At 44.8% G+C, this 24,901-nt stretch overlaps 1 protein-coding gene across 2 annotated transcripts in view; it reads left to right on the top strand.

Annotated features, from left to right (window-relative positions):
* Nucleotides 1–21,087: 21,087 nt before the first annotated feature.
* The window catches only part of FGF16 (fibroblast growth factor 16), a 44,159-nt gene continuing 40,345 nt past the window's right edge, over nucleotides 21,088–24,901 (top strand). Inside the window, exons 1-2 of one of the 2 annotated variants that reach the window (XM_040442723.1) lie at nucleotides 21,088–21,177; nucleotides 22,062–22,592. In XM_040442723.1, the coding sequence (XP_040298657.1) occupies nucleotides 22,319–22,592 (274 nt within the window). In that variant the 5' untranslated portion in view covers nucleotides 21,088–21,177; nucleotides 22,062–22,318. The remainder of the gene's footprint in view (nucleotides 21,178–22,061; nucleotides 22,593–24,901) is intronic. The other variant, XM_040442725.1, reaches the window with a different exon arrangement.

Genomic DNA, 24,901 nt, shown 5'->3' with positions numbered 1-24,901 from the left:
GCACTGTTCTTCCATCTGGGGCTGAATAAAAGAAATAGCTAAATGCCCCATTCTTGGTTGATAATGTAATATACCTTGACCAGACAATGATTCTGAGAATTGCAAATGCCATGATGTCTTGCAAAGCTACAACCACATTGGTAGCTGCAGGGATGGACTGGGATGGATGTGACAGAGCATAAAATGTCAAATTCATGTATGTGACAAAGTAAAGAAACTTTGCCCAGTGTGAAAAAGTTATAAAAAGCTTCACCACTCGCACATGTCATAAACATCAGTCACACTAATTGCCCAGATATTTACTGTCCTCAAGGCTAACTAAGTCTTAAGTAACTAAACTAGACTATCAATATATAAGCACACCAGCAGAACCCAGGCCCAAGAAGCTTCCCAAGTATATCATGCAAAATAGTTGTTTGTTGTTTATAAAGGAAGCTGACTAAAGTATATAGAGTAGGTCCACACAATATACATTGCCCAACCATATGAATCAATAGTTTTTTGTATAAGATCCTATATGACTACTGTGTTCTTCACACAAGACCTACACTGGAAACAGAGCCATAACTTGGTCCCGACCAACCACCACTGTCATCTAATGACTTCCTGTGCTATAGTATGCTATGATGCATATGATCTTAATACAGAAGAGAAGTTTAAGGGTGAAACCACATGATGAAGTTTCCTGATGCAGTTTTTGAAGTCCAAATCAGGAGTTGATTATAAAAGGAGAGGAAGTATAAAGGACAGATATGACTTCTCTTTCTTTAATTAATTCCTGGATTTGCTTCCAGAACTACATCAAGAAATCTGTGTGCCCATACCCAAAGGCTGTCAGCTCGAAAATCAATTTCCACATAAGCACAACGCCTGTTATGGCCGCTTCCCCATGTAAAAAACATACTTTTAGCTATTTAACGTGTTACCACCATGTAAAGAAAATCAGCTTTTTTAATCTGCATATCAGTTAGGAATTTCATGCACTGTCGGCAGAAGTTGGGGCGTTAAAGATGGTGTTCGCTCAGGATCTCAGCGGGCAGCATAGCCTCCGAGTGCCTGCTGTTTTACGCAGCAAACACTTGGAGGAAGAATCCATGAACAGTGATAACACTGTCCACAGACTTTCAACCCCTGAGATGCCATGGTTAATTGTGACCAGGGCATCTGAGTGGTCACATAATAAGAGCGCTGTGCTCCCAGTGTCCGAATGGCTCTTGCAAGGCGAGAAAAAAAACTAATGCAATAGCACTCTGCAAACACAAATAAAGTACAATAATGCCATAATTATAGAAAACATTCTGGTGCTAATGCTACACTTATTTAGCAAATTTGAGATTCTTGGCAAATACATTTTGTACAAAATTATTTGGGCCCGTCTGCCAAACGTCAAGGTGATCTCTATAAGATGGAAACCTAACACTAAATACTACCTGTTATGTGCCAAAATGGCCTCCATAAAATTCAGGGAGTGCAGGTTCCACAATGGATGCTGGGTCCACTCTGCTTTTTACCATTTTTGGTGCCATAACGGCCTCCATTAAATCCAGGGATGCAGGTACCCTGTGCTCTTGCACGGCGAGATCACAGGAGCTATTTGGTTGGTATGGCAACCTCAGGTTTCTAAAAACTCCAAGGCCAGCGCTTGTCAGGAAGGTAGGAATTCTTCCATAGACTGCAATGGTTAAGCATTGCCATCTATGGGAGAAGTGATCAGAACATTACTATTGCTACATCCCAATATGCTCAAACTATTAAAATGTAAAAGTATTTATTCTGTACGGTGAAAGGTGTAATGAAAAAAAAATCTAAATGGCCAATTCACACTTTATAGTGATCAAAAAGTCAGACACGCCCCAAAATGGCATCAATGAAAAAATCCTGATCACCCCACAAAAAATTAGCCCTCTTATAGTTCCATAAATCTAAAAAAAAAGTTATGGGAGTCACAATATGTCGATGCAAAGAAATAAAAATTTCTAAGTTTTTTTTTTAAAACCACAAGAAAAACTATAAAAATGTGGTATCCCTATACTCATACTGACCCAAAGAATTATGTTAACATGTGATTTTTACCTTAAAGGGAACGCTGTAAAAACTAAACCCATAAAACAATGGTCGGAATTGCATTTTTTTTTAATTCTACCCCATTTAAAAAAAAATTCCAGCTTCCCATTATATTGTGAACAATATTAAATAGTGGCAATAAAAAGTACAACTGGTCCCGCCAAAAACAAGCCCCTTACATGTGAAAGAATTTTTTTAAAAAAGTTATTACTCTGGGAAGCCGGCAGTAAAAAACAAAAATAAAAAAACAGAAAATCACTGCATCAGGAAGGGATTTAGAAAGTTTCCTATGTTTTTTGCTCCCCTGGTGTTAAATCATAGCGTACTTTGGGTGTGGTGTTTTGTCAGATGTCTTCCCATAGACTTTTAGGCAAGGGCTACACGGCAACACTGGTCGTGCGACACCTGTCTCGGCCAGGATCACTGAGCAGCAGTGATCCCATAGAAATGAATGGGATCGCCGTGGCAGTCGCGGCATGTTGGATTTCTTGCGACTACTGCGGCGATCCTATTCATTTCTATGGGATCAGCACTACTCAGTGATCCTGGCCGCAACAGTTGTCGCGCAACCAGTGTCGCTGTGTAGCCCTTGCCTTATATATGAGAAAAATGGCACCAAAAAAAAAAATGTGCAAAAAAAACCATGAATTTCGTGTAAAAAAAACTCCAAGAATAATACATAGGAGTAGAATTATCATAGACCAGGGCGTACGCCAGTTTATGATAAACAGGTGGGATGCTGGATGCTATACCTAATTTATGACACCTCATCATAAATTGGTGGCAGCATCCTGCAGTCTTTGCGCTTATACTGATATCAACGGCTGGTGGAGATTTCAGTATCACTCATAAAAATTGGTGTAAAAGATGATAAATGTGGCAGGGCCGGTCCCCATACTCATGAAGCCCCCTTTTTGGGAAAGTGGCGAGGCCAGTGGAGAAACGTCACTTAGGCAAAAGTTGTTTGCCCAAGTGGCATTGAAAAAGTTGCAAACATCCAGTGTGAGACTTTTTATGCCTGTTTTCTGGTGTATATAAATAATAAATCTACCCCATAGTGCTGCAGCACCCAAACGTATGTTTATTACCTGGGAAAGCAGCCTTAACAGGCATTATGCTTAGGTGGGGGAAAAAAAGTGATTTTGTAGCTGACAGAATTTCTTTAAGTACTAATTTGTATAGGGATTTTTTCTACATTATTTTGCAGTTATCATGAAACATTATTGTGTCCTGCACCACTCAATTCTCAGACAGAGACAGGGGTTGGTGGCAATTACATACTACTAATCATTAAAAAAGGTTTTCCATGATTTTCATATAGACGACCTATTATAAGGATAGGTCATCAATATGAGATTAGCGGGGGTCCGACTCTGGAGCCCCACCGATCAGCTGTTTGAGGTGACCACAGCGCACTGGTGAGCACTGAGGCCTCCTCGCAGCTTACCAAGGAGAGCTCCATCCATTTGATAGCTGCTGTGCTGTTTGATCCCACTGTGCCCTACAATGCAGGCAGTGGCGGATCCAGAGCCTGGTCTCGGGAAGGGCGCTTGCAGATTATATTCTGTCCGCCGCCACAAAACTATGGTGCTTATAGAACAGACTACACAGTGTAGAAGTATACTGTATATTGTGTGGCACAGTGTATGCTATATGTGTATAACATAAACATATTTCACATGAAAACTTACAATTACTTGGCTTGGCCCTTTGGGATCTCGGACACCATTTCAATACTTTGGCTGGGGGCTCGAATGAGCTGATGTTGTGTTTTATCCCAATGAGAAAGATTTCATAATAAGGATTTGGAGGGGCAGAGGGATAGGAGAGCAGGGAGAGGCTGGTGCTGCTACTTGGGGGCTCATACCATGGGGGAGTAATAAAGCCCACCATAATGCCCCGCAGTAGAAATAATTCTCCTTATAATGTGACAGTGCAAAAAATATCCCCTTGTAATGCCCCCAGTTGAGCTAATGTCCCCATAGTGCCCCCCATAATGTACCAGTATAAAATGCCCCATATATAGTGCCCCAGTAGATGCCCTCAGTGTCCCCCATAATTTGCAAGTATAAAATACCCCTTCTTAGTGCCCCCCGTAGATGACCCCATAGTACTCCTCTCCCCCCTTCCCCATAGTACCCACCATAATGTGTCCCAGTATAAAATGCTACTGTACAGAGCCCCCCATATAAAATACCCCTTCTTTGTGGCCTCAGTAGATGCCCCTATAGTGCCCACCAATAATGTGCCAGTAAGAAGTGTCCCCAATAATGTGCAAGTAATAAGTGTCCCCAATAATGTGCCAGTAATAAGTGCCCCCCCAATGTGCCAGTAACAAGAGCCCCCCCAATGTGCCAGTAACAAGAGCCCCCCCAATGTGCCAGTAACAAGAGCCCCCCCAATGTGCCAGTAACAAGAGCCCCCCCCCATGTGCCAGTAACAAGAGCCCCCCCAATGTGCCAGTAACAAGAGGACCCCTAATGTGCCAGTAACAAGAGGCCCCAACAATGTGCAAGTAACAAGAGCCCCCCCCCAATGTGCCAGTAACAAGAGGCCCCAACAATGTGTCAGTAACTAGAGGCACCCCCAATGTGCCAGTAACAAGAGCCCCCCCCCCCCCCCAATGTGCCAGTAACAAGAGCCCCCCCAATGTTCCAGTAACAAGAGGATGGAGATACAGATGACTATGGAGATGAGCGCTTCCACAATGGAAGCGCTCATCTCCCTGTGCCCTGCCACCGCCGCCCCCCACTTCTGAGCAGCTCGGGGGAGGGGGCAATTGCCCCGTTGTCCCCCCAACCCCCCCCCCCCCTCTTCTCGTGGCTCCGCCAGTGAATGCAGGTCATTGTAGTACATTATAATAAAATATTTTATAAAACATTGTTATGAAACAATATGATGATGCAAGTTCTGGATATCTGGACATTTTTTTTCTTGAAGTGGATGTGCAAATGTGAAGTGCAAATGATCATGTGGGCTTCCTTTTAAGATCCATGAGAAGTAAGGCTGTTCTTCGAAGTGGCTGATGCCAGCTACATTCCCAGTATCAACACTTTTTGTAAACGTGGACAAAGATTTTTTGTAATCCAGGACATTTTCCTTGGAGAAATGTAACCACATCAAACCATCAGGAGAAACAGCAAGGGAAAGACATGACTTGCTGAGCTCCCTCTGGCTCATTTCATTACCGGTACTGAGAAAGTTTTACTGCTGACCGTCGGATAGATGAATAAGAGTTTGGATTTCCTTTATGAGCTCAATTTTGGTAATAGACGGAGACACTTCACAGATGCTGTTAACCCAAATTCTAAGTTATGAGGACCTTGCATGTAGCGAACATTTGAGCCTAATCCCCCAGCAGCTGCTCAAATCTTCTAGTGACATTGATTTGCCATACACAGCAGTAAAATTAATACATTTAAATTCAGATTTTGTGGTCCCATGTTACACCCTGGTGAGATTAAAAATGAAATTTGTTTCTGAAACTTGGCGTTAAAATGTTTCTTTCCCCCTCAACCAAAGGAATACTTACTAAAAAGTAGTACAAGTATGCAGTATGCATTAAAACTCTCTAGAATCTCTTTATGGATTTTAAGAAATGTGGTAAATTCCTTTAATTGACACTAAATATTCTATAAAATCTTTGAGTGATTTCACCTCATGGTCAAATCACATCAAACACCATGATTTGACTGTGGCTCATAAACTCACCCTAAGGCCTCTTGCACACAAACTTTTATTTTTCCGTTTCCGTTCCGTTCTTGCGGATTCCATTTGCGGTCCGTATGCGGAAGCATTCATTTCAATGGTTTCGCAAAAAAAAAGGAATGTACTCCGTATGCATTTCATTTCCGTTCCGCTGAAAGATATAACTTGTCCTATTATTGCCCGCAAATAACGATCCATCGCTCCATTCAAGTCAATGGTTTCGCAAAAAAAAAAATGGAATGCATATGGAATGCATCCAAATGTCTTCCGTATTTGCAGAACCATCTATTGAAAATGTTATGCCCAGCCCAATTTTTTAATGTACTTACTGTTTAAACATTATTGTATGCTTCCGTTTGTGATCCGCAAAAAACGGATCACAAACGGAAAAACGGAATGGCAAAACAGAACAGAAACGGAAACACTACTGAAACAAAAAACTGAACAACGGATACGTGAAAAACGGACCGCAAAATACTGAAAAAGCCATACGGTCGTATGCAGGAGGCCTAATAGTCCAGGATTTAGTAACATAGGGGGTCACTTATTAAGACCAGCATTTTAGACGCCGGTCTTAATATTCCCTGCGCTGGCGGCAGGGGCGTAGCTAGAAATGCATGGGCCCCATAGCAAAAAAAAATTATGGGCCCCCCCCCTCTGTGCCATCCACAGATCCCCCTCCCCTAAATAGTGCCATCCACAGATCCCCCTCCCCTAAATAGTGCCATCAACAGATCCCCCTCCCCTAAATAGTGCCATACACAGATCCCCCCTCCCCTAAATAGTGCCATACACAGATCCCCCCTCCCCTAAATAGTGCCATCCACAGATCCCCCCTCCCCTAAATAGTGCCATCCACAGATCCCCCCTCCCCTAAATAGTGCCATCCACAGATCCCCCCTCCCCTAAATAGTGCCATCCACAGATCCTCCTCCCCTAAATAGTGCCCGTGCTGCTGTGTCCTGGCTGCCTACAGTGTTAGAATGTAGAGAGTGCACTCTGACCTGACGCTGCAGGAGGTGCCCTGAGAAGAGGAGACAGCCAGGACAGGGAAAGTGGCAGCAGGAGAGGGAAGTATTATTTTACAGTCTGATCTGAGATCTGATATCTGGAGGTCTAATGGGGGTCTGGAGAGGTCTAATGGGGGTCTGAATTGGTCTATGGAGGGTCTGGAGGTCTGACTGGGGGGGTCTGGAGGTCTGATTGGGGGGTCTGGAGGTCTGACTAGGGGGGTCAGGAGGTCTTACTGGGCGGGTCTGGAGTGGTCTAATGGGGGGTCTGGAGATCTGACTGGGGGGGTCTGGAGGTCTGACTGGGGGGGTCTGGAGGTCTGACTGGGGGGGTCTGGAGGTCTGACTGGGGGTTTGAAATGGTCTAATGGGGGGTCTGGAGGTCTGACTGGGGGATCTGTAGGTCCGACTGGGGCATCTGGTCTGACTTGGGGGTCTGGAGGTCTGACTGGGGAGTCTGGAGGTCCAACTGGGGGGGTCTAGAGGTCTGACTGGGGGGTCTGGAGGTTTGATTGGGGGTCTAGAGGTTTAACTGGGGGGGTCTGGAGGTATTATGGGGGTCAGATATGGGGGTCAGGAGGTCTAATGGGGAACATATGGGGGTCTGGAGGTCAAGTGGGGGTCTGGAGATTTGATATGGGGGTCTGGTCTGAGGTCTGATATGTGGGTCTGGAGGTCTAATATAAGAGTCTGGAGGTCTAATGGGGGTCTTATATGGGGGTCTGGAGGTCTAATGGGGATCTGGAGGTCAAATGGGGGTCTGGAGGTTTGATATGTGGGTCTGGTCTGAGGTCTGATATGTGGGTCTGGAGGTCTAATATGGGAGTCTGGAGGTCTAATGGGGGTCTTATATGGGGGTCTGGAGGTCTAATGGGGGTCTTATCTGAGGTCTGATATTGGGTCGGGATCTTTCATGGAGGTCTAATGGGGGTCTGATCTGAGGTTTAAAACTGAGGTCTTATATGGGGTCTGACATAGAGGTCTAAAGGGGGTTTGGTCTGAGATGGGGGATCTCATTTAGGGTTTTATATGGGGATCTGATCTGAAAGGAAGGGGAGATTTTTTTGTACTAGCACACAAAATAAAGGGTTGTTTCTGTACTGACACATTATCTGTGTGGTAATAGTATTTTCAGGGGGACTGTTTCTGCAGGAAAGTATTGGGGAGCACAGTGGACACAGTATTGGGGGTGGCAGGATGGAGTGTTGAGAATGTGGGAGGATGATGGAAAAGTAAGAAAATAAGATGTCTGTTTGTTAAACTCTGCAGAGACTAGGCGCAGCTGAAAGAAGTCACCATGGCGGTCTGGTCTAACAGGAGAAGAAGAGGAAAGAGAATATCTACATCAGAGAAGATAAGTAACTGGATGTAAGAGGTACATACGTGGGGCTGTATTACCCTGTATGTTCTGTAGCACTGTATGTAATGTTTTCCAAGTATGTCTTTAAAAGGGTTGTCCGCATTTTTTTTTTTGTATGAGCGCTGCCTTCTCTGCTCTGTTTACCTGCTTATCACTGCAAATGCTATGTCGAGCAGGTGAACAGAACAGAGAAAGCAGCTCTCATATGAATGCTGCCCTCTCTTCAAACAGCTGGGGGCTGGGGGCACAGAGGGCGTTACTGCTATGGAGGGGGCACAGAGTTCATTACTAATTTGAAGGGGGCACAATGGGCATTTCTACTATGGAGGGGGCACAGAGCCAGAGGGCATTATTACTGTGAAGGGGGAACAGTGGGCATTATTACTGTGAAGGGGGCACAGTGGGCATTATTACTGTGAAGGGGGCACAGTGGGCATTATTACTGTGAAGGGGGCACAATGGGGATTTCTACTATGGAGGGGGAACAGAGGGCATTACTAGCACAGTGGGCATTACTGTGAAGGGGGCACAATGGGCATTACTGTGAAGGGGGCACAATGGGCATTATTACTGTGAAGGGAGCACAATGGGGATTATTACTGTGAAGGGGGCACAGAGAGGGCATAACTACTGTGCAGGGGGCACAATGTGGGCATAACTACTGTGAGGGGGCGCACATCTGTACAAAACTACTGTGAAGGTTGTACAATGAGGGCCATACTACTGTGAGGGGGTACAATTTTTTTTAAGTATGTTTATCCTAACTTCCAGCTATCTGCAACATCATCCGTGACAGTGAGTCGGAGTTAATTTTCGCTGCCAGGAGCGGTAATCGTGAGTCACGCTCGGGGTAACATTGCAGAGTCCCTTCACCTTCTGCCGGCGATCCGGCGATGTCCTCCGCTTGTGTTCTGCCAGATCTCCAGACCTTGCAAAAAGTCTATACTGGAAGTGACGCGGCCGCACAGGAATCAGCTGGAGGAGGGTGTGCGCGGCGCTGCGCAAGCACACATCCACTGGCTTAGGAAAGAATCATTGCAGCGCCGAGATAGAAGTACTTTGTGCACCGCGCGTGCGCACTTAGGGGTATAGAGATTTTGCAGCGCACAATGTTGCATCAGATCTCCCTACCCCTGAGTGCACACGCGCACACAAATCATCAGTTGCAGTTCATTCTGATTTGATCTGATGATTTGTGTGCGCGTGCGCACTCAGGGGTAGGGAGATCTGATGCAACATTTTGCGCTGCAAAATCTTTTTACCCCTAAGTGCACACGCGCTGTGCACGAAGTACTTCTATTGCGGCGCTGCAACGATTCTTTCCTAAGGCAGTGGATGTGCGCTTGCGCAGCGCCGGGCACACCCTCCTCCAGCTGATTCCTGTGCGGCCGCGTCACTTCCAGTATAGACTTTTCGCAAGGTATAGAGGTCTGGCAGAACACCGGCCGGCATTTGACTTCCTGGTTCCGTTCCCTGCGAGCAGCAGCTGCGCATGGGAGCGGAACTGGGCGGGAAATTTTAAAATTTTTATGCAAAAAATTGTACCTTTTGGTACAAAATTCCTGACATAATCATACTGCCAGGGAGGTTAACACTGGATTAAAGGAATTTTAATGCATTAATAACTTGTGAAACACAAAACACAATTTCCTTTAAAGTGCAGCTATATTTTTATAATTTTTTTTAAACTGTTATAAATGCCCTAAAATAATTTTGTAATATACTTTATTAATTGATTTTAATATTTTACTAGCATAAAGGGCCACTGAAGTGCAGGCCTTTCTATAACACATTCTCACTGTTTACCGCTGGCCCAGTGACGTCACGACTAGTATCAACTTCAAGTGAACAGAGCTTAGCCGCGCCCAGGCAAGTTGATACTAGTCATTACATCACTGGGCCAGCGGTAAACAGTGAGAAGGCCGCGGCGCTCCTGGAGCGCCGCTGCCTTCTCAAACAGCTGATCGGCGGGGTCCGGGGTCGGACCCCTGCCGTTCAGATGCTGATGATCTATCCAGAGGATAGATCTTCAGTTTAAACAAACTGCAGAACCCCTTTAATATACTTTTCAAGAACCATTTGCTTTGTCATCCTCAAGATTAAGGAATTTTATCTGGGGGTGCATTCATACTGCATTTATCAATGTAAAGCTCTGGAGGATGCCTTTGTCATATGCCACTCTATGGGCAGACAACAGTACATGTCACCATAGGCTCCTATAGTTGTATACCTTTTATTTTATTGAATGCCTCTGCTTAGTATAGTGCAGCTCACTATATTATTTTGTAAAGATAAAAATGTGGCCTCACGTGCTATGAACACATTTGACACATATGCTAGGAGCTTTCCAGGTACATACGCCAAACATATACTGCACCCAAAGATCACATCAGGAAAATCAGATGTTTCTCTTTTTCATCCAATCTTCAAATTAACCAGTAGACCAGGGGTCGGCAACCTTTTTCGGACGGTGTGCCAATTTAAGAAAAAAAAATCAAAGCTGAAGCTATCAGCGTGCCGGGTAATACAGGAAAGTCATATAACACAAAGTGTATGTGACAAAAAAACAAATAATCAGTTTAAGTTACCACTCAATGCGACCCTTGTTCCTGACTTTCTTTGCAAAGACGATCCAGCTTTAGTTCATATGAGGAGACTTTTAGGTCCCTCTGGCAGTCACATATAGGCTCACTGTCCTCCACACCCCCTAAAATTGTCAGAAGCTTGTTCCACATTGTCCCCTTATTTTCCCCAGTAGTTACAAGCAGGCTCACCATTCTCCCACCTCCCAAAGTTTTCAGAAGTCTGGGCAACATTGACACCCCCCCCCCCCCCCCCCCATTACTCCTAGCAGTCACATACATGCTCAACATCCTCTCACCCCCCAAAGGTTGTCAGAAGCTTGTTCCCATCCCCCAGCAATCATATGCAGGCCCGCTATCTTCCAACACCCCCAAAGTTGTCAGAAGTTTGCTCCACATTGTCCCCCCATTTTCCACAGCAGTTACATGCAGGCTCAACATTCTCCCACCCACCCAAAGTTGTCAGAAGCTTGCCCCACATTGTCCCCCCCCATAACCCCCAGCAGTCACATGCAGGCTCACCATCCTAAACCCATCCCTAATTTAGTCAAAAAAGCTTCCCCCATTCCCCAAGCTCACTATCAACCTTCCATCTGACTGCCCCAGCACATCATCCCCTGCTGTCCCCTATGCCCCTACTACTCCTTACCCACTGCTGTTACATGTGCCACTACTACTCCCATCGCCTTAACTGTCACTTGTGTCACTATTACTCCCATCCCTGTCACCTGTGTCATTAATCCCATCTCTATGCTGTCAGCAGGGCCAGCAGAACAGCAGTCGAGGAACACTAGCAGTACAGCAGCCGGCCAGGCCATGAGGTAGTGGAGTCTGAAGATGGCTGGTACGGCGGGAAGCGTGAGGGGCGGGCCTTGATGATGGGTTCTGTGTAGCGCATCAGTACTCAGCAATCCAGACAACGTGAGGCAGTGGACTCTCGTAGCTGGTTGGAAATGCGGGAAGCATCTGCGGCGGGCCTAGCAGACCCTGTGTAGTGAATCTGAGTTTTTTAAAATTAAAAGTGTAGTGCATTGAAAGTGTGACTGCGTGCCAGACCCCTGCAGTAGACGCATGGGTTTAGGTTCACATGAACATGACGTGATCACTGTGTCCACTCCATACAATATACACATATTCATTTCTCAAGTCAATCATTCTGAAGATCACATTTACTCATTCCTAAATATTCTACTTTTTGGCCCTAATCCTTCACTTTAGCAAACACAAAGGGGTTGTTGGAGAATAAAAACAGTTCTGCTCAGTTTTCATCCATGGCTTGGGTCAGGTATTGTGGCTCATTTCTACTCAAGTGAATATTGTGAAACTTCAATACCAGGTTACATGGTTGTACTTAACTAAATAGGTTGCTGAATTAAAATGCATTGTATTCAGTTTGCTATGGTACACTATTTCTCTGTGAGCACAGCAGAGTGCAGAGGTGATACATTCTCACGGGCCTGGACTATATTTGTGCTTGTGGGGGATGGGGAGACAACAGACAGTTCATCCCCCCCCCCCCCCCCCCCAATTCCCAATTGTGATGTCTTTACAGTTGTTAGTGTTGATGATAGATCCAATGCATGTCAACTTGACTTTCAAAGCATATTCTCTAGGACCACTGGGCTGTATCTGTAAGTTAAGTATCTTATTTAATATATTCTGGATTGCAATTAGTAACTGGCCCAGTTAGGCTGGGGAAACAGACCTTTTGTCGCATGACAGCTGCAATGCCAACTGTCATGTGACAGTCCCCGGCCACACAAGACATCGAGTCACTCAACAGTCGCATGTACATTTTCATGAAACTGTTGTTTTTCTTCTGTACAAGAAATATATGATGACGAAATACACAGGGGACATTTATGTAAACTGTTACGCCAGTTTTGGGGCATTAAATTGTCACGTTTTGGCAGACGGGACAATTGGTGCAATTTTTTTAGGTTTTTGAAGAAGCGGAGTGAGAAGTTATTCTGTTTTAAAAGGTAGATCACTTTTAAAGTGCATTTATGATGTCAGACACTAGTAAATGTCATACAAAAAGTTGCAGCCAGTTCCAAAGTACGTCAGGTAACGACCAGGCATACAATCACCTAAAAAGGCAAAAATACATTACAAGTGCGCCGAAATTATAAAACCCATGTGCCATCTCATAAATTTGGTGCAACACAAGAAACCAAATGCAGACAGAAAAAAAAACTGTGCAATTTATAAATGCCCCCTTGATGCATAAAAAGTTCTAGATGCACCTAGCACAAGGTATACGGCTGTGACCGCCATGCAACAGACCAAATGATTGCCTCAAAGCATTATCCAGATTTAAAGCTGTCTCTTATAGTTCATTTCACTTAAAGGGGTTGTCAAGACTTATTACATTTTCATATGTCTCACACTGGGTTAAAATGAAAAAAGATCACCCTCACCGATCCCCCACTGCTTCTGTTCTGTTGCATATCGGGTGCCCGATGGTCTCCACTTTCTGGTCCCAGATCGACATGCAGGAAATTCCTGAAGATACTTGCTGAACCAATCACTGTATGTAGCAATGACCCACCTCAGCCAGTGACTGATTGAGGGGGGCCTTTACTGATATTTCCTGCATGTCTAATCGGGACCAGAAATTGGAGAGCACAAGGGCCTGAAGCAGCAGAGGTGTGGGTTTTTTTATGCATGGAATTTGACCTGCAGAGCAGATTTTGAAATCCGCAGCCTGCCAATTGTTGGTGCGGATTTACAGATCAGATTTCAACCTTTGCAAAGGGTAAGATCTGGGGCAAATCTGCATCGAAATACACAAGTAACACATGCAGATTTTAGTGTGGATTTGGTGTGGGAAATCCAGACAGAAAAGACTCATAAATTACACTGCACTGTGCATATACCCTAAGGCCAATTTCACACATCATTTTGCATGAGTATTTGTGAGTCAAAAGCAGGAGTGGGTCCAAAATCTAGAAGAGGTGCAAATCTTTAAAAATCAATTTCCAATATATACAAACAACCATGCAAACTACTGGCTTAAAACCATCCGTGAGAAAGTGGCCTAATGTAAGAAGACCAAGCGGCAGCCTAAATGCTGTGCTCTCTGTTAATGTACAGGAGTACAATTAAACCTTTCCACAGGTCTGTCCTCCACCAATGTTTTATTACTCAGATGAGTCCCATTATTCTGATCACTTCCTACCTTCGTAGTCAGCAACATGTAGCTCATGAAGTAAGTGACATGTGGTGAGCTGGTTTGGTGGGTAGATAAGGTGTGGATAGGTTGTCTGCACAGATATCCCTCACTGCTGTCATGGGTAAAAGGGACGATTTATCAAAGTAGCAAAAAGGGATGATTATTGGCTTTCGGGCCAAAGGTGGCAGTATTTCTGAAACTGAACGATTTGTGAACTGTTCTTGTACTGCTGTATTGAAAGTGTGTGGTGAGTAGTGATGGACGAACATCAGCCGGGACGATCAAATGTTCGCGAACCACGCATTCGCGGCGGGCCCCATTCACTTTAATGGCAGGCGAACCTAAAAAACCTTCAGGTGATATTTGCAGCCATCCTTGTTGCCATCCTGGTTGGTACAGCACGCTGTCATTATTAGGTGAGTCTCTGTCTTTTGGTCATATTGGCATTGGATATAGGTGACCCTTTAGACTTACTGCGAACCTATTCCAGTCTATGTACCGTAGCACATGCATGTGGTTCCTAGTCCCTTAGCCATGTAACCAACGTTACTGAGACTCATCTTGTATATCCCCCATATGTACAATTTACTATATATTTAAATGTTTGGTAGTTACATTATATTTGGATACGCTTGTTATTACTTTTTTTGACATATGTGCAACACCAGGATGGCACTCTTTCTGTTACCCTCTTTTACTTTTCTACTTAACGGCTTACTATATATATTATACATGTTTTAATCATGTCACAATAAAAATTCTACTATTATTACGGTGCTGTGAGCTCGTTTTTATTTTTTTATTTGCCTCATATTTGCAGCCAGCAAACACTTACTAGAAGTACACAAATAGTCCAACAACATGGACAGTGATATAGCAGGGGGGGATCATTGTCAAAAATTTTCACAAAAAATATGTATTTTAATCAGGGGCCATTTTTATCCGTCTTAAAGGTAAACTCTCAAAAATGTGCTCTGCTGGAGCCTAGAAATTTTTTATTTTAGGCCACGGGAGTACGGGCCCCAAAAATGAGGCATTCACCTGACAGAGAAGAACTTGTGATTCTGTGGCTGGAGGTACATTAGGCGGTCATTGGAAAAAAATTGTTACTGTAGGCCACTGGAGTAGAGGCCCCACAAATTAGGCATTCATCTGACACAAAAGAACTTGTGATTCTGTGGCTGGAGGTACATTAGGCGGTCATTGGATAAAATTGTTACTGTAGGCCACTGGAGTAGAGGCCCCAAAAATTTGGCATTCACCTGACAAAAAAGAACTTGTGATTCTATAGCTAGAGGTATATTAGGCGGTCACTGGATAAGAATTTTACTGTAGGCTACTGGAGTACAGGCCTCAAAAAATTGGCATTCACCGGACAGAAAAAAACTTTGGTTGATGTGGCTGGAGGTACATTAGGCATTCACTGGTTAAAAATGTTACTGTAGGCCACTGGAGAACTGTCCCCAAAAATTTGGCATTGACCAGACAGAAAACTTTGGCTAATATGGCTGGAGGTACATTAGGCGTTCACTGGATAAAATTTTTACTGTAGGCCACTGGAGTACAGGCCCCAAAAATTTGGCATTCACCGGACAGAAAATAACTTTGGCTGATGTGGCTGGAGGTACATTAGGCATTCACTGGATAAAAATTTTACTGTAGGCCACTGGAGTAACGGCCCCAAAAATTAGGCATTCACCTACCACAAAAGAACTTGTGATCCTGTGGCTTGAGGTACATTAGGCAGTCACTGGATAAAAATGGAACTGTGGGCCACTGGAGTACAGGCCCCAAAAGTTAGGCATTCACCTGACACAAAAGAACTTGTGATTCTGTGGCTCAAGGTACATTAGGCGGTCACTTGATAAAAATTGCACTGTAGGCCACTGAAGTAGAGGCCCCAAAAATTAGGCATTCACCTGACAGAAAAGGCCTTTTATGCCACTGTAAATACATAATACGAGGACCATTCTTTGTTCTGGGTGGTGGCGGATATGTGTGGGCTGGCATGAGGAAATTCAATTACATGTGGTCGTCACAGGTGTTGAATTCCTCCGAGATCCATGCCTCATTCATTTTTAGAAATGTGAGGTAGTCCACACTGTCGTGAGCTAGGCGAATGCACTTATCGGTCATGATCCCCCCTGCTGCAATGAACGTCCTTTCGGACAGGACACTCGACAAGGGGCAAGCCAAGAGTTCCATGGTAAATTGTGCCAGCTCTGGCCACAGGTCAAGCCTGCACACCCAGTAGTCCAGGGGTTCCTCGCTTCTCAGAGCGTCCACATCGGCTGTTAACCCGATGTAGTCAGACACCTGTCGGTATAAGCGTTTCCTGAGGCTGGATCCCGAGGGTGACTGTTGATGGTTTGGCTGCAAGAATTATCTCATATCTGTAGTGACCAACACATCTTTAAACCGCCCTCTTCTTGCAGGCACGGTAGGATTGGTACCCGCATCTGTTTTGCTGTGCGTGGAAATTCCTCTGCCAGCGCCCGAAACAGCAGAATGCAGCATCTCTCGCAGCAAGGCCTGGAAATGCTGCATTCTGACAGCCCTCTGTGATGCTGGTAACATGTCCGCCACTGATCAGCCTGTTAACCGCAGAGCTAAAAGCTCTTGGCTTCCAGGCACAACATCCGCAGCACAGCATGGCAACGTCACACCTGGGACGTCGAATAGGTTCTGGGGAGCTTGGGGGGCACAACGGAAGAGGCGATAGCAGTGGAAAAGGAGGAGTCAGCCGAGGAGGAGACAGAGGATGGAGTAGGAGGAGGAGAAGAAGAGGAAGGCCTACATGCAATCCGTGGCGGTAACACCAAATCCACACGGGAGCCACAAGTTACATGCTTGACGGCATTCAGAAGGTTCGCCCAGTGGGCAGTAAAAGTTATGTACCTTCCCTGCCGGTGCTTGCTAGTCAGATGTATCTTGGCACCAACACTGTGTGCCACAGATATATTCACTTGCCGATGAACGTGGCCATATAGCTCTGGGATGCCCTTCAGGGAAAAATATTTCCTTCTGAGAACTTTCGATTGCGGTGTGCCAATGGCCACAAATTTTCTAAAGGCCTCCGAGTCCACCAGTTTATATGGCAGTAGTTGGAGGGCTAGCAGTTTCGACAAGCCAGCGGTCAGCCGCTGGGCAAGAGGGTTATCCGACGTCATCATCTTTTTACGCTCGAACATTTGGGCCACAGAAGCCTGCCTTATGTCAGATGAACGCGACGATGGCACGGTGGAAGGTGGAGTGGAGGACAAATGGGAGAAGAGAGGAGAAGGAGAAGAGGCAGGAGGTGGAGCGCCGGGAGTGTGGCTTTGTGGGATCTGACAGCGTTTCTCCCACTGGGCTCGGTGATGGGAGGCCAGGTGCCTTCTTAAGGCGGTCGTCCATAGGTGAGTGTTGGGCTTACCGCAACTTATGCGTTGACAGCACAGGCTGCCGATGGCAACACTATTGTCAGCAACTGACACTGCAGAGCCATATGCCAGCGTCCTGGAAGCACCAGAAGTGACTGTGCATGGTGGATGGCTAGCTCCAGATACATTTGTAGTCTGCTTTTTGCCTCCTGTGCCCTGTGAGCTGTGCCTGATTCTCCTCCTTCTCCTCCCTCTCTGCTGCTCCGTCTCTCCCTCTGAACTCCCCTCCTCTCTTTTGGGCACCCACATGACTTCCATCGACACGTCATCATCCTCACCTTCACCACCACTGACATTTGAGATCTCAGAGTAGGCAGCAACAGCTTGGACCTCCCTCATTCGGCTGATCTGGGTACTGTCGTCAGACCACTGGGTGGCAGTTGTTGCTACCTCCTCTTCCTCATCCGATGTCAAGAATGGCTGCGTATCAGTAAGGTCTGGAAATGGATGGGAAAATAATTCCTCTGACTCGTGTGGAGGGGCTATGGTGGTGGTTGTGGATTTGGGGGTGCACACAGCTAAGAGTGAGGAGGGTGCAAATACAGAGGATGAGGAGGGTGCAGAAGCGGAAGGGTGTGAGCCACTCAACCAACTCTGGTGTGTCCTTTGAAGTAATCGCACACGCCTTCTCCAACTTCCCACTTAGGCTCCGGCCTGGTGCACCTGCCCGAACCCTACCATCCCTGCGGAATGGCCTGCCTCTTCCTCTGCCTGTCATTTTCAAAATGACCCTGTTCCTAATTCCTTAGAGAAGAGCAGTATTTGTGGAAGCAGGTATATTGCAGGCCTCAATTAATATTTGGTGGAAGCACGTACATCTAACCCCTTAATCATTATTTTGTGGAAGCAGGTATAACACACCCCTCAATCAGTTTTTTGGGGGGGCAACTGGTATATCACACCCATTGCAATTAGTTATTCCAATAGCGTTTGTCTCTCTATATAGCTGCGATATCACAGCAGAACCGCACACAACTGCTGCACAGTTCAAATGCACTATATAGAAAGTATATTATAGGTATATCACACCCCTGCCTCAATCAGTTTTTTTGGGGGACAACTGGTATATCACACCCGTTGCAATTAGTTATTCCAATAGCGTTTGTCTCTCTATATAGCTGCGGTATCACAGCAGAACCGCACACAACTGCTGCACAGTTCAAATGCACTATATAGAAAGTATATTATAGGTATATCACACCCCTGCCTCAATCAGGTTTTTTTGGAGGACAACTGGTATATCACACTCGTTGCAATTAGCTGTTCCAATAGCATTTGTCCCTCTATATAGCTGCGGTATCGCATCAGAACTGCACACAACTGCTGCACAGTTCAAATGCACTATATATAAAGTATATTATAGGTATATCACACCCCCGCCTCATCTAGTTTTTTGGGGGGGCAACTGGTATATCACACCCATTGCAATTAGTTGTTCCAATAGCGTTTGTCCCTCTATATAGCTGCGGTATCGCAGCAGAACCGCACACAACTGCTGCACAATTCAAATGCACTATATAGAAAGTATATTATAGGTATATCACACCCCTGCCTCAATCAGTTTTTTTGGGGGCAGCTGGTATATCACACCCGTTGCAATTAGTTGTTCCAATAGCGTTTGTCCCTCTTTATAGCTGCGGTATCGCAGCAGAACCGCACACAACTGCTGCACAGTTCAAATGCACTATATAGAAAGTATATTATAGGTATATCGCACCCCTGCCTCAATCAGTTTTTTGGGGGAGCAGCTGGTATATCACACCCGTTGCAATTAGTTGTTCCAATAGCGTTTGTCCCTCTATATAGCTGCGGTATTGCAGCAGAACCGCACACAACTGCTGCACAGTACAAATGCACTATAATATACTTTCTATGTTAGAAAGTATATTATAAGTATATCACACCCCTCTGTATATCATACCTATTGATAGCACACCTATACCAGTCCTTAAAAGGACTTTTGTGGCCCTATTAGCTAGCGTTTGGTGTCCCTAACAGCCTGTCCCTGCTCCACAAAGCAACCTCGCCCTACACTGACAAAATACAGAATGTAAAATGGGAGCCAGATTGGGTTCTGTTATAGGGTGGGGCTGTGTCCATGTGCTGAAATGTCTCAATTGGCTGTCCTGTCCCACCTGATGGATGTGTCATGGGTCAAAGTTCGGCGCAATGCAAAAGAATATAGCTCGCGCGAACATCGCCATATGTTCGCATGTTCGGCGGATTGTGAACGCTCAAAGTTCGCCGCGAACCAACCGCCGGGCGAACCCCAAGGCCATCACTAATGGTGAGTGGACAAATGGCACCATTGTGAATAAGCAAAGTGGAAATGTGTAATTGATGTGAGAAGTGAATGTTGGCTACGAAGGTGCATGAGGGTGGGCCAACATGCTATAGTGGAGCAGCTTACCATCAAAATGAACTAGGGGCTACCAGACTTGTGTCTAAAACAGCTCAATAAACCCTACTGCATATTGGGCTACGAAGCAGGTGGATGGTCACTGCACCTCTGCTTAATTGCATCAGCAGAAAAGGCTTCAATTTTCGTGGTAGTATTGGAATTGGACCTCTGCTGATTGGGAAAGGGTTGCCTTCTCCGATGATTCACATTTTCTGCTTCATCAAACAGAGGGAGAAACATCGGAGAACAGACACCCTACAACCATTGCTGGAAGAACACAAGCTGGTGGTGGCAGCGTTCTGGTCTGGGAAATGTTTTAGTGGCATTCTCTGGGCCCACTCATCCATGTGGTAGGCACTCTACTGATTTGAGTATGAATCCATCCTTGCAGATCACATACATCCATACATGCTTATTGTCTTCCCTGGGGTCGGATGGTATCTTTCAGCAAGACAATGCGACATGGCACACGGTTATAACTGTAAGAAATTGGTTGGAAAAGCATGACCAACACTTCCAAGTACTACCCTGGCCCCTTAATCCCAAGACTTGAACCCAATTGAGTGTCAGTGACACCACCTGAATCATCGTTTTCGCTCTATGGATCCTCCCCCACGCACCCTCCAGCAGCCATAGTATGCACTGCAGTCAACATGGCTCCAGATTCCTGTGACCACCTACCAGGACTTATGGAGTCACCTCCAGCCTAACTGCTGTCCATGCTGCACACGGCGGTTACTCTGGATATTAGTTGATCATAATGTGACTCGTCTGTGTATATGTCCTATTAACATGCCGAGACATATTATGGTGGACGTCTACTAATCTCATTGTAGAATACAAAGCTATTCTATCACTATTTCTGAGCCTTCTCTACAGATCACTATATAACAACATTATACATTTATCCTAATGTAATATTAGTGATAGTGGTGAATCTCCAGCAGTTCAAATCATGTTCTCTTATGCACAGCAATTATCATTCATTATGATAAGACAATTTAAGTCCTAGGTATAAACGCAGTCCTGCTACTTTGGAGCTGCCGGTCCCAGAAAGGTATTCATATGATTATTATTTCATCTATACCTGACCAGATATTAGCTGATGGAGATGTGACTTATTTTATACAAGTGCCACTGACAAAATTCACAAATCCCCTTCATTACTGGTGGATGTGGCTGTAGAAATGCAAGTTCAGCATGTAAATTACGTTTCTATGGAATGCTCTGTGACTCCTCCCTAGAGACCAGTGTGCCTGCCCTTCGGTGTGAGGTTTGTATATGGGCTGACACCTGACTGTAGCAGGACCCAAGCAGTTCCCCAAAGCGGCGAGGAAGGAAGACAAGTCTTCTCCAGCCAGGCAGCTCAGCTCTACAGACGTCTGCAGGTGAAGCGGCCAGCTAATGTACAACAGCGCCGCCTAGTGGCCCCATCCTCACTTTTCACGCTCATTGGTAAGATTAAATGCTAGTAATATAGGCAGGCTCTTGTGATGCGGTGGGGTTTGTGGATTGCATTTAATCTTCTATACTACACTTACTGCAAGCATGCCAACTGGATGTGCCCTGCAGTGATTCTAGGGACTGTTGGCCATATAACCAGTATAGGGATCAGAATTGACCAACGGTCTGCTTTAATGACCATGTGCATTATTGAAGTGGAGTCAGAATAGTTTCATCACCCCACAGGCTTATCACGGGGGATCAGTCAGCTACATTATCTGTCTCAAGTTTTCCTTCTGTCCTCAGACTCTTTCTTGAGTTTCCCTAGACAGCTGCAGTTCCAGCCACAGGATCACCAATGATCTGGGGGGAAACACCTGTTCTCCACATGAAAAGGTGGACAGACGTCAAGCTGTCTCACATATACAGTATATATGTATATATGCAGTGTATATCCCCCCTCTCCCTCTCTCTGGTGGCTTGTAAAATATCAAGCTATAAACGATGCTGTATCATTTCCCCCCTGACATGCCCTGCACTATGCAGTTGTGGGGCTCCTCAGATGCTGGGAGTGGGTGAGCAGACACCTATGTGGAGTGGGTGAGTGAAGGCTGATTTGTGTACAGCACTCAGGTCACATACACACATACTCATGATTTCATGAAGGACTTTGCCAGAAACTGTTCTGCTTCACTGCCATGTGCACATTTTTCCTTTCTTATAATAAAGGAGGGAGTGCAACATTTTTTTCTCCAAAAAGAACTAAATGGATCAGAGGGGGGAAAAAACTTTAGCCAGGGGGAATAATAATGAGGTGTGGCTTGTATTTAAATATCCAGTAAGTCAATGTTAAGGGGAGTGTGTTATGTATATAAAGTGCAGTTTTCATCTCTTAGCTAGACAGACCCAGCTATGAAAAGCAAGAGGAGATTAATGAAGAGGGACAAGACTTCAATTCCCCACTGGAACAAGGTCACTCCTGGACACAACTACACAAAGGGGCTGCTGGAACCAAAAGGCATTGACAAGTTGATGGACATCAACAGCACATTTCTAATCTGATTGATCCATAAAAGTTCATTTCTTGCTTTTCCTAGTAAAGTCTGAGGGACTTGAGTTGACAACACTGTGCCCAACACTGTCATCTTCTGCAATGGCCGAAGTTGGTGGCTTTTTGGCATCTCTGGATATAGATTTGCATGGATTTTCTTCATCTCTTGGAAATGTTCCTTTAGCTGACTCTCCCGGGTTTCTGAATGAAAGACTGGGTCAGATAGAAGGGAGACTGCAACGAGGTTCTCCCACTGATTATGCTCACCTAAAGGGAATCGTGAGGAGAAGGCAACTCTACTGCAGGACTGGATTTCACCTGGAGATCTTCCCTAATGGTACCGTGCATGGCACAAGACAGGACCACAGCAGATTTGGTAAGATTTCCATGTGCTTTCTATAGATATGATGACCCTTTTCTATCATAATAATATTAGATTATAGCTTTTAATATGCATTGAGTTAAGCATTTTCATTAGAACTTTAGTTTTTTTGCAATTATAAATCCTGTACATCAATAAAACTCCAGACTGTAAATGTATAGATCATGCTGTATAAGTGTGATGTACCCACACAGTATGAGCAGTTGATGGGCAAGGACTAAGCATAGGTTACTTTTTACTGTACTTAGCATGTTACTATGAGCATATGAGATATATTGATGTGTCAGGTGAAATAATAAAAAGTGACATTATATATTTTGTAAGGGATCTTTTTGTCTCTTCTGAAAAAAAGTATTACCATGTATACTATACTATTTTAATTTCTGGACTGTGGACATATTCTGGTACAGAGGAGTATACTGGCATGCTCAGGTTTAGAGGAATATCTTGGCATGCTTTGGTTTCCAGGAATATCTTGGCATGTTCTGGTTCAGAAGAATATCCTGGCATGTTCTGCTTTAGAGGAATATAGTGCCCTGTTCTGGTTTACAGGTATATCCTGACATATTCAGGTATGGAGGAATGTCCTGGCATGCTCTGGTTTCCAGGAATATCTTGGCATATTCTAGTAAAAAATTAATATTAAGGTATGTTCTTGTTTAGAGGTGTATAATGGCATGTTCTGGTATATAGGAATATCCTAGCATAATCTGGTATGGAAGAATATCTGAAGATGTTCTGGGTACAGAGGAACATCCTGGCATTTCTACATGGCATGTTCTAGTATAGAGGGATATCCCGGATTGTTCTGGTACAGAGGAATATCTTTGCATGTTCTTGTTTAGAGGTTAATCCTTGCATAATCTGGTATTGAAGGGTACCTTTGCATGTTCTGGTACAGAGGAATATCCAGGCATGTTCTAGTTCAGAGTCGTATAATGGCATGTCCTGGTATATATGAACATCCTGGAATAATCTGGTATAGAGGAATACACTGGCATGGTCTGATACAGAGGAATTTCCTGGTATCTTCTGGTTTAGAGGTTAATCCAGACATATTCTGGTAAAGGTGAATATCATGGTATGTCTTGTTATAGAGGTATATCATGGAATGTCCTGGTACAGAGGAATATCCAGGCATGCTCTAGTTCAGAGTTGTATAATGGCATGTTCTGGTGTATAGAAATATCCTGGAATAATCTGGTATAGAGGAATACGCTGGCATGGTTTGGTACAGAGGAATTTCCTGGCATGCTCTGGTTTAGAACTCTTTCACACGGGCGTCACAGATTTTGTCCGGATGCATTGCGAGTAGGCACGCAATTTCAGTCAGTTTTGTCTGCAATTGCGTTCCGTTTTCAGTTTTTTCCGCGCGAGTGCAATGCGTTTTGCACGCGCGTGATAAAAAACTGAATGTGGTAACCAGACCTGAACCCGGACTTCTTCACTGAAGTTCGGTTTTGGGTTAGGTGTTCTGTTGATTTTATTATTTTCCCTTCTAACATGGTCATAAGGGAAAATAACAGCATTCTTAATACAGAATGCTTACTAAAATGTTCATTGAGGGGTTAAAAAATAATAATAATAAACTCACCTCATCCACTTGATCGCGCAGCCGGTATCGTCTTCTTTCTTCTTCCTGCAGGACCTGCAAAAGGACCTTCGATGACGTCATTGCGCTCACCACGTGGTGAGCACGGAGACGTCAGCGCAGGTCCTGCTGAATGAAGATAGAAGGACCTTCTATTTTCATTCAGCATCGAAGGTCCTTTGCAGGTCCTGCAGGAAGAAGAAAGAAGACGATACCGGCTGCGCGATCAAGTGGATGAGGTGAGTTTATTTTTTTTATTTTTTAACCCCTCAATGGACATTTTAGTTAGCATTCTGTATTAAGAATGCTATTATTTTCCCTTATAACCATGTTAGAAGGGAAAATAATACAGTGAATTGACTTTAATGGGGTCCGGGGTTGCTCATCCCTATTTACTAACATCATCTCCTAGCAACCATGCGTGAAAATCGCACTGCATCCGCACTTGCTTGCGGATGCTATGCGATTTTCACGCAGCCCCATTCATTTCTATGGGGCCTGCTTTGCATGAAAAACGCAGAATATAGAACCTGCTGCGATTTTCACGCAACGCACAAGTGCTACGTGAAAAACAACGCTCATGTACACAGCCCCATTGAAATGAATGGGTCAAGATTCAGTGCGGGTGAAATGCGTTCACATCGCGCATTTCACCTGCGCGGAATACTCGCCCGTGTGTGAAAGGGGCCTTAGAGGTATATATTGACATTTT

This window comes from Bufo bufo, chromosome 8 (genome assembly GCF_905171765.1).
Source record: "Bufo bufo chromosome 8, aBufBuf1.1, whole genome shotgun sequence".
Lineage (NCBI taxonomy): Eukaryota > Metazoa > Chordata > Amphibia > Anura > Bufonidae > Bufo > Bufo bufo.
The sequence above is the reverse complement of the archived record's forward strand: the minus strand, read 5'-3'. Positions and strand labels throughout refer to the sequence as shown.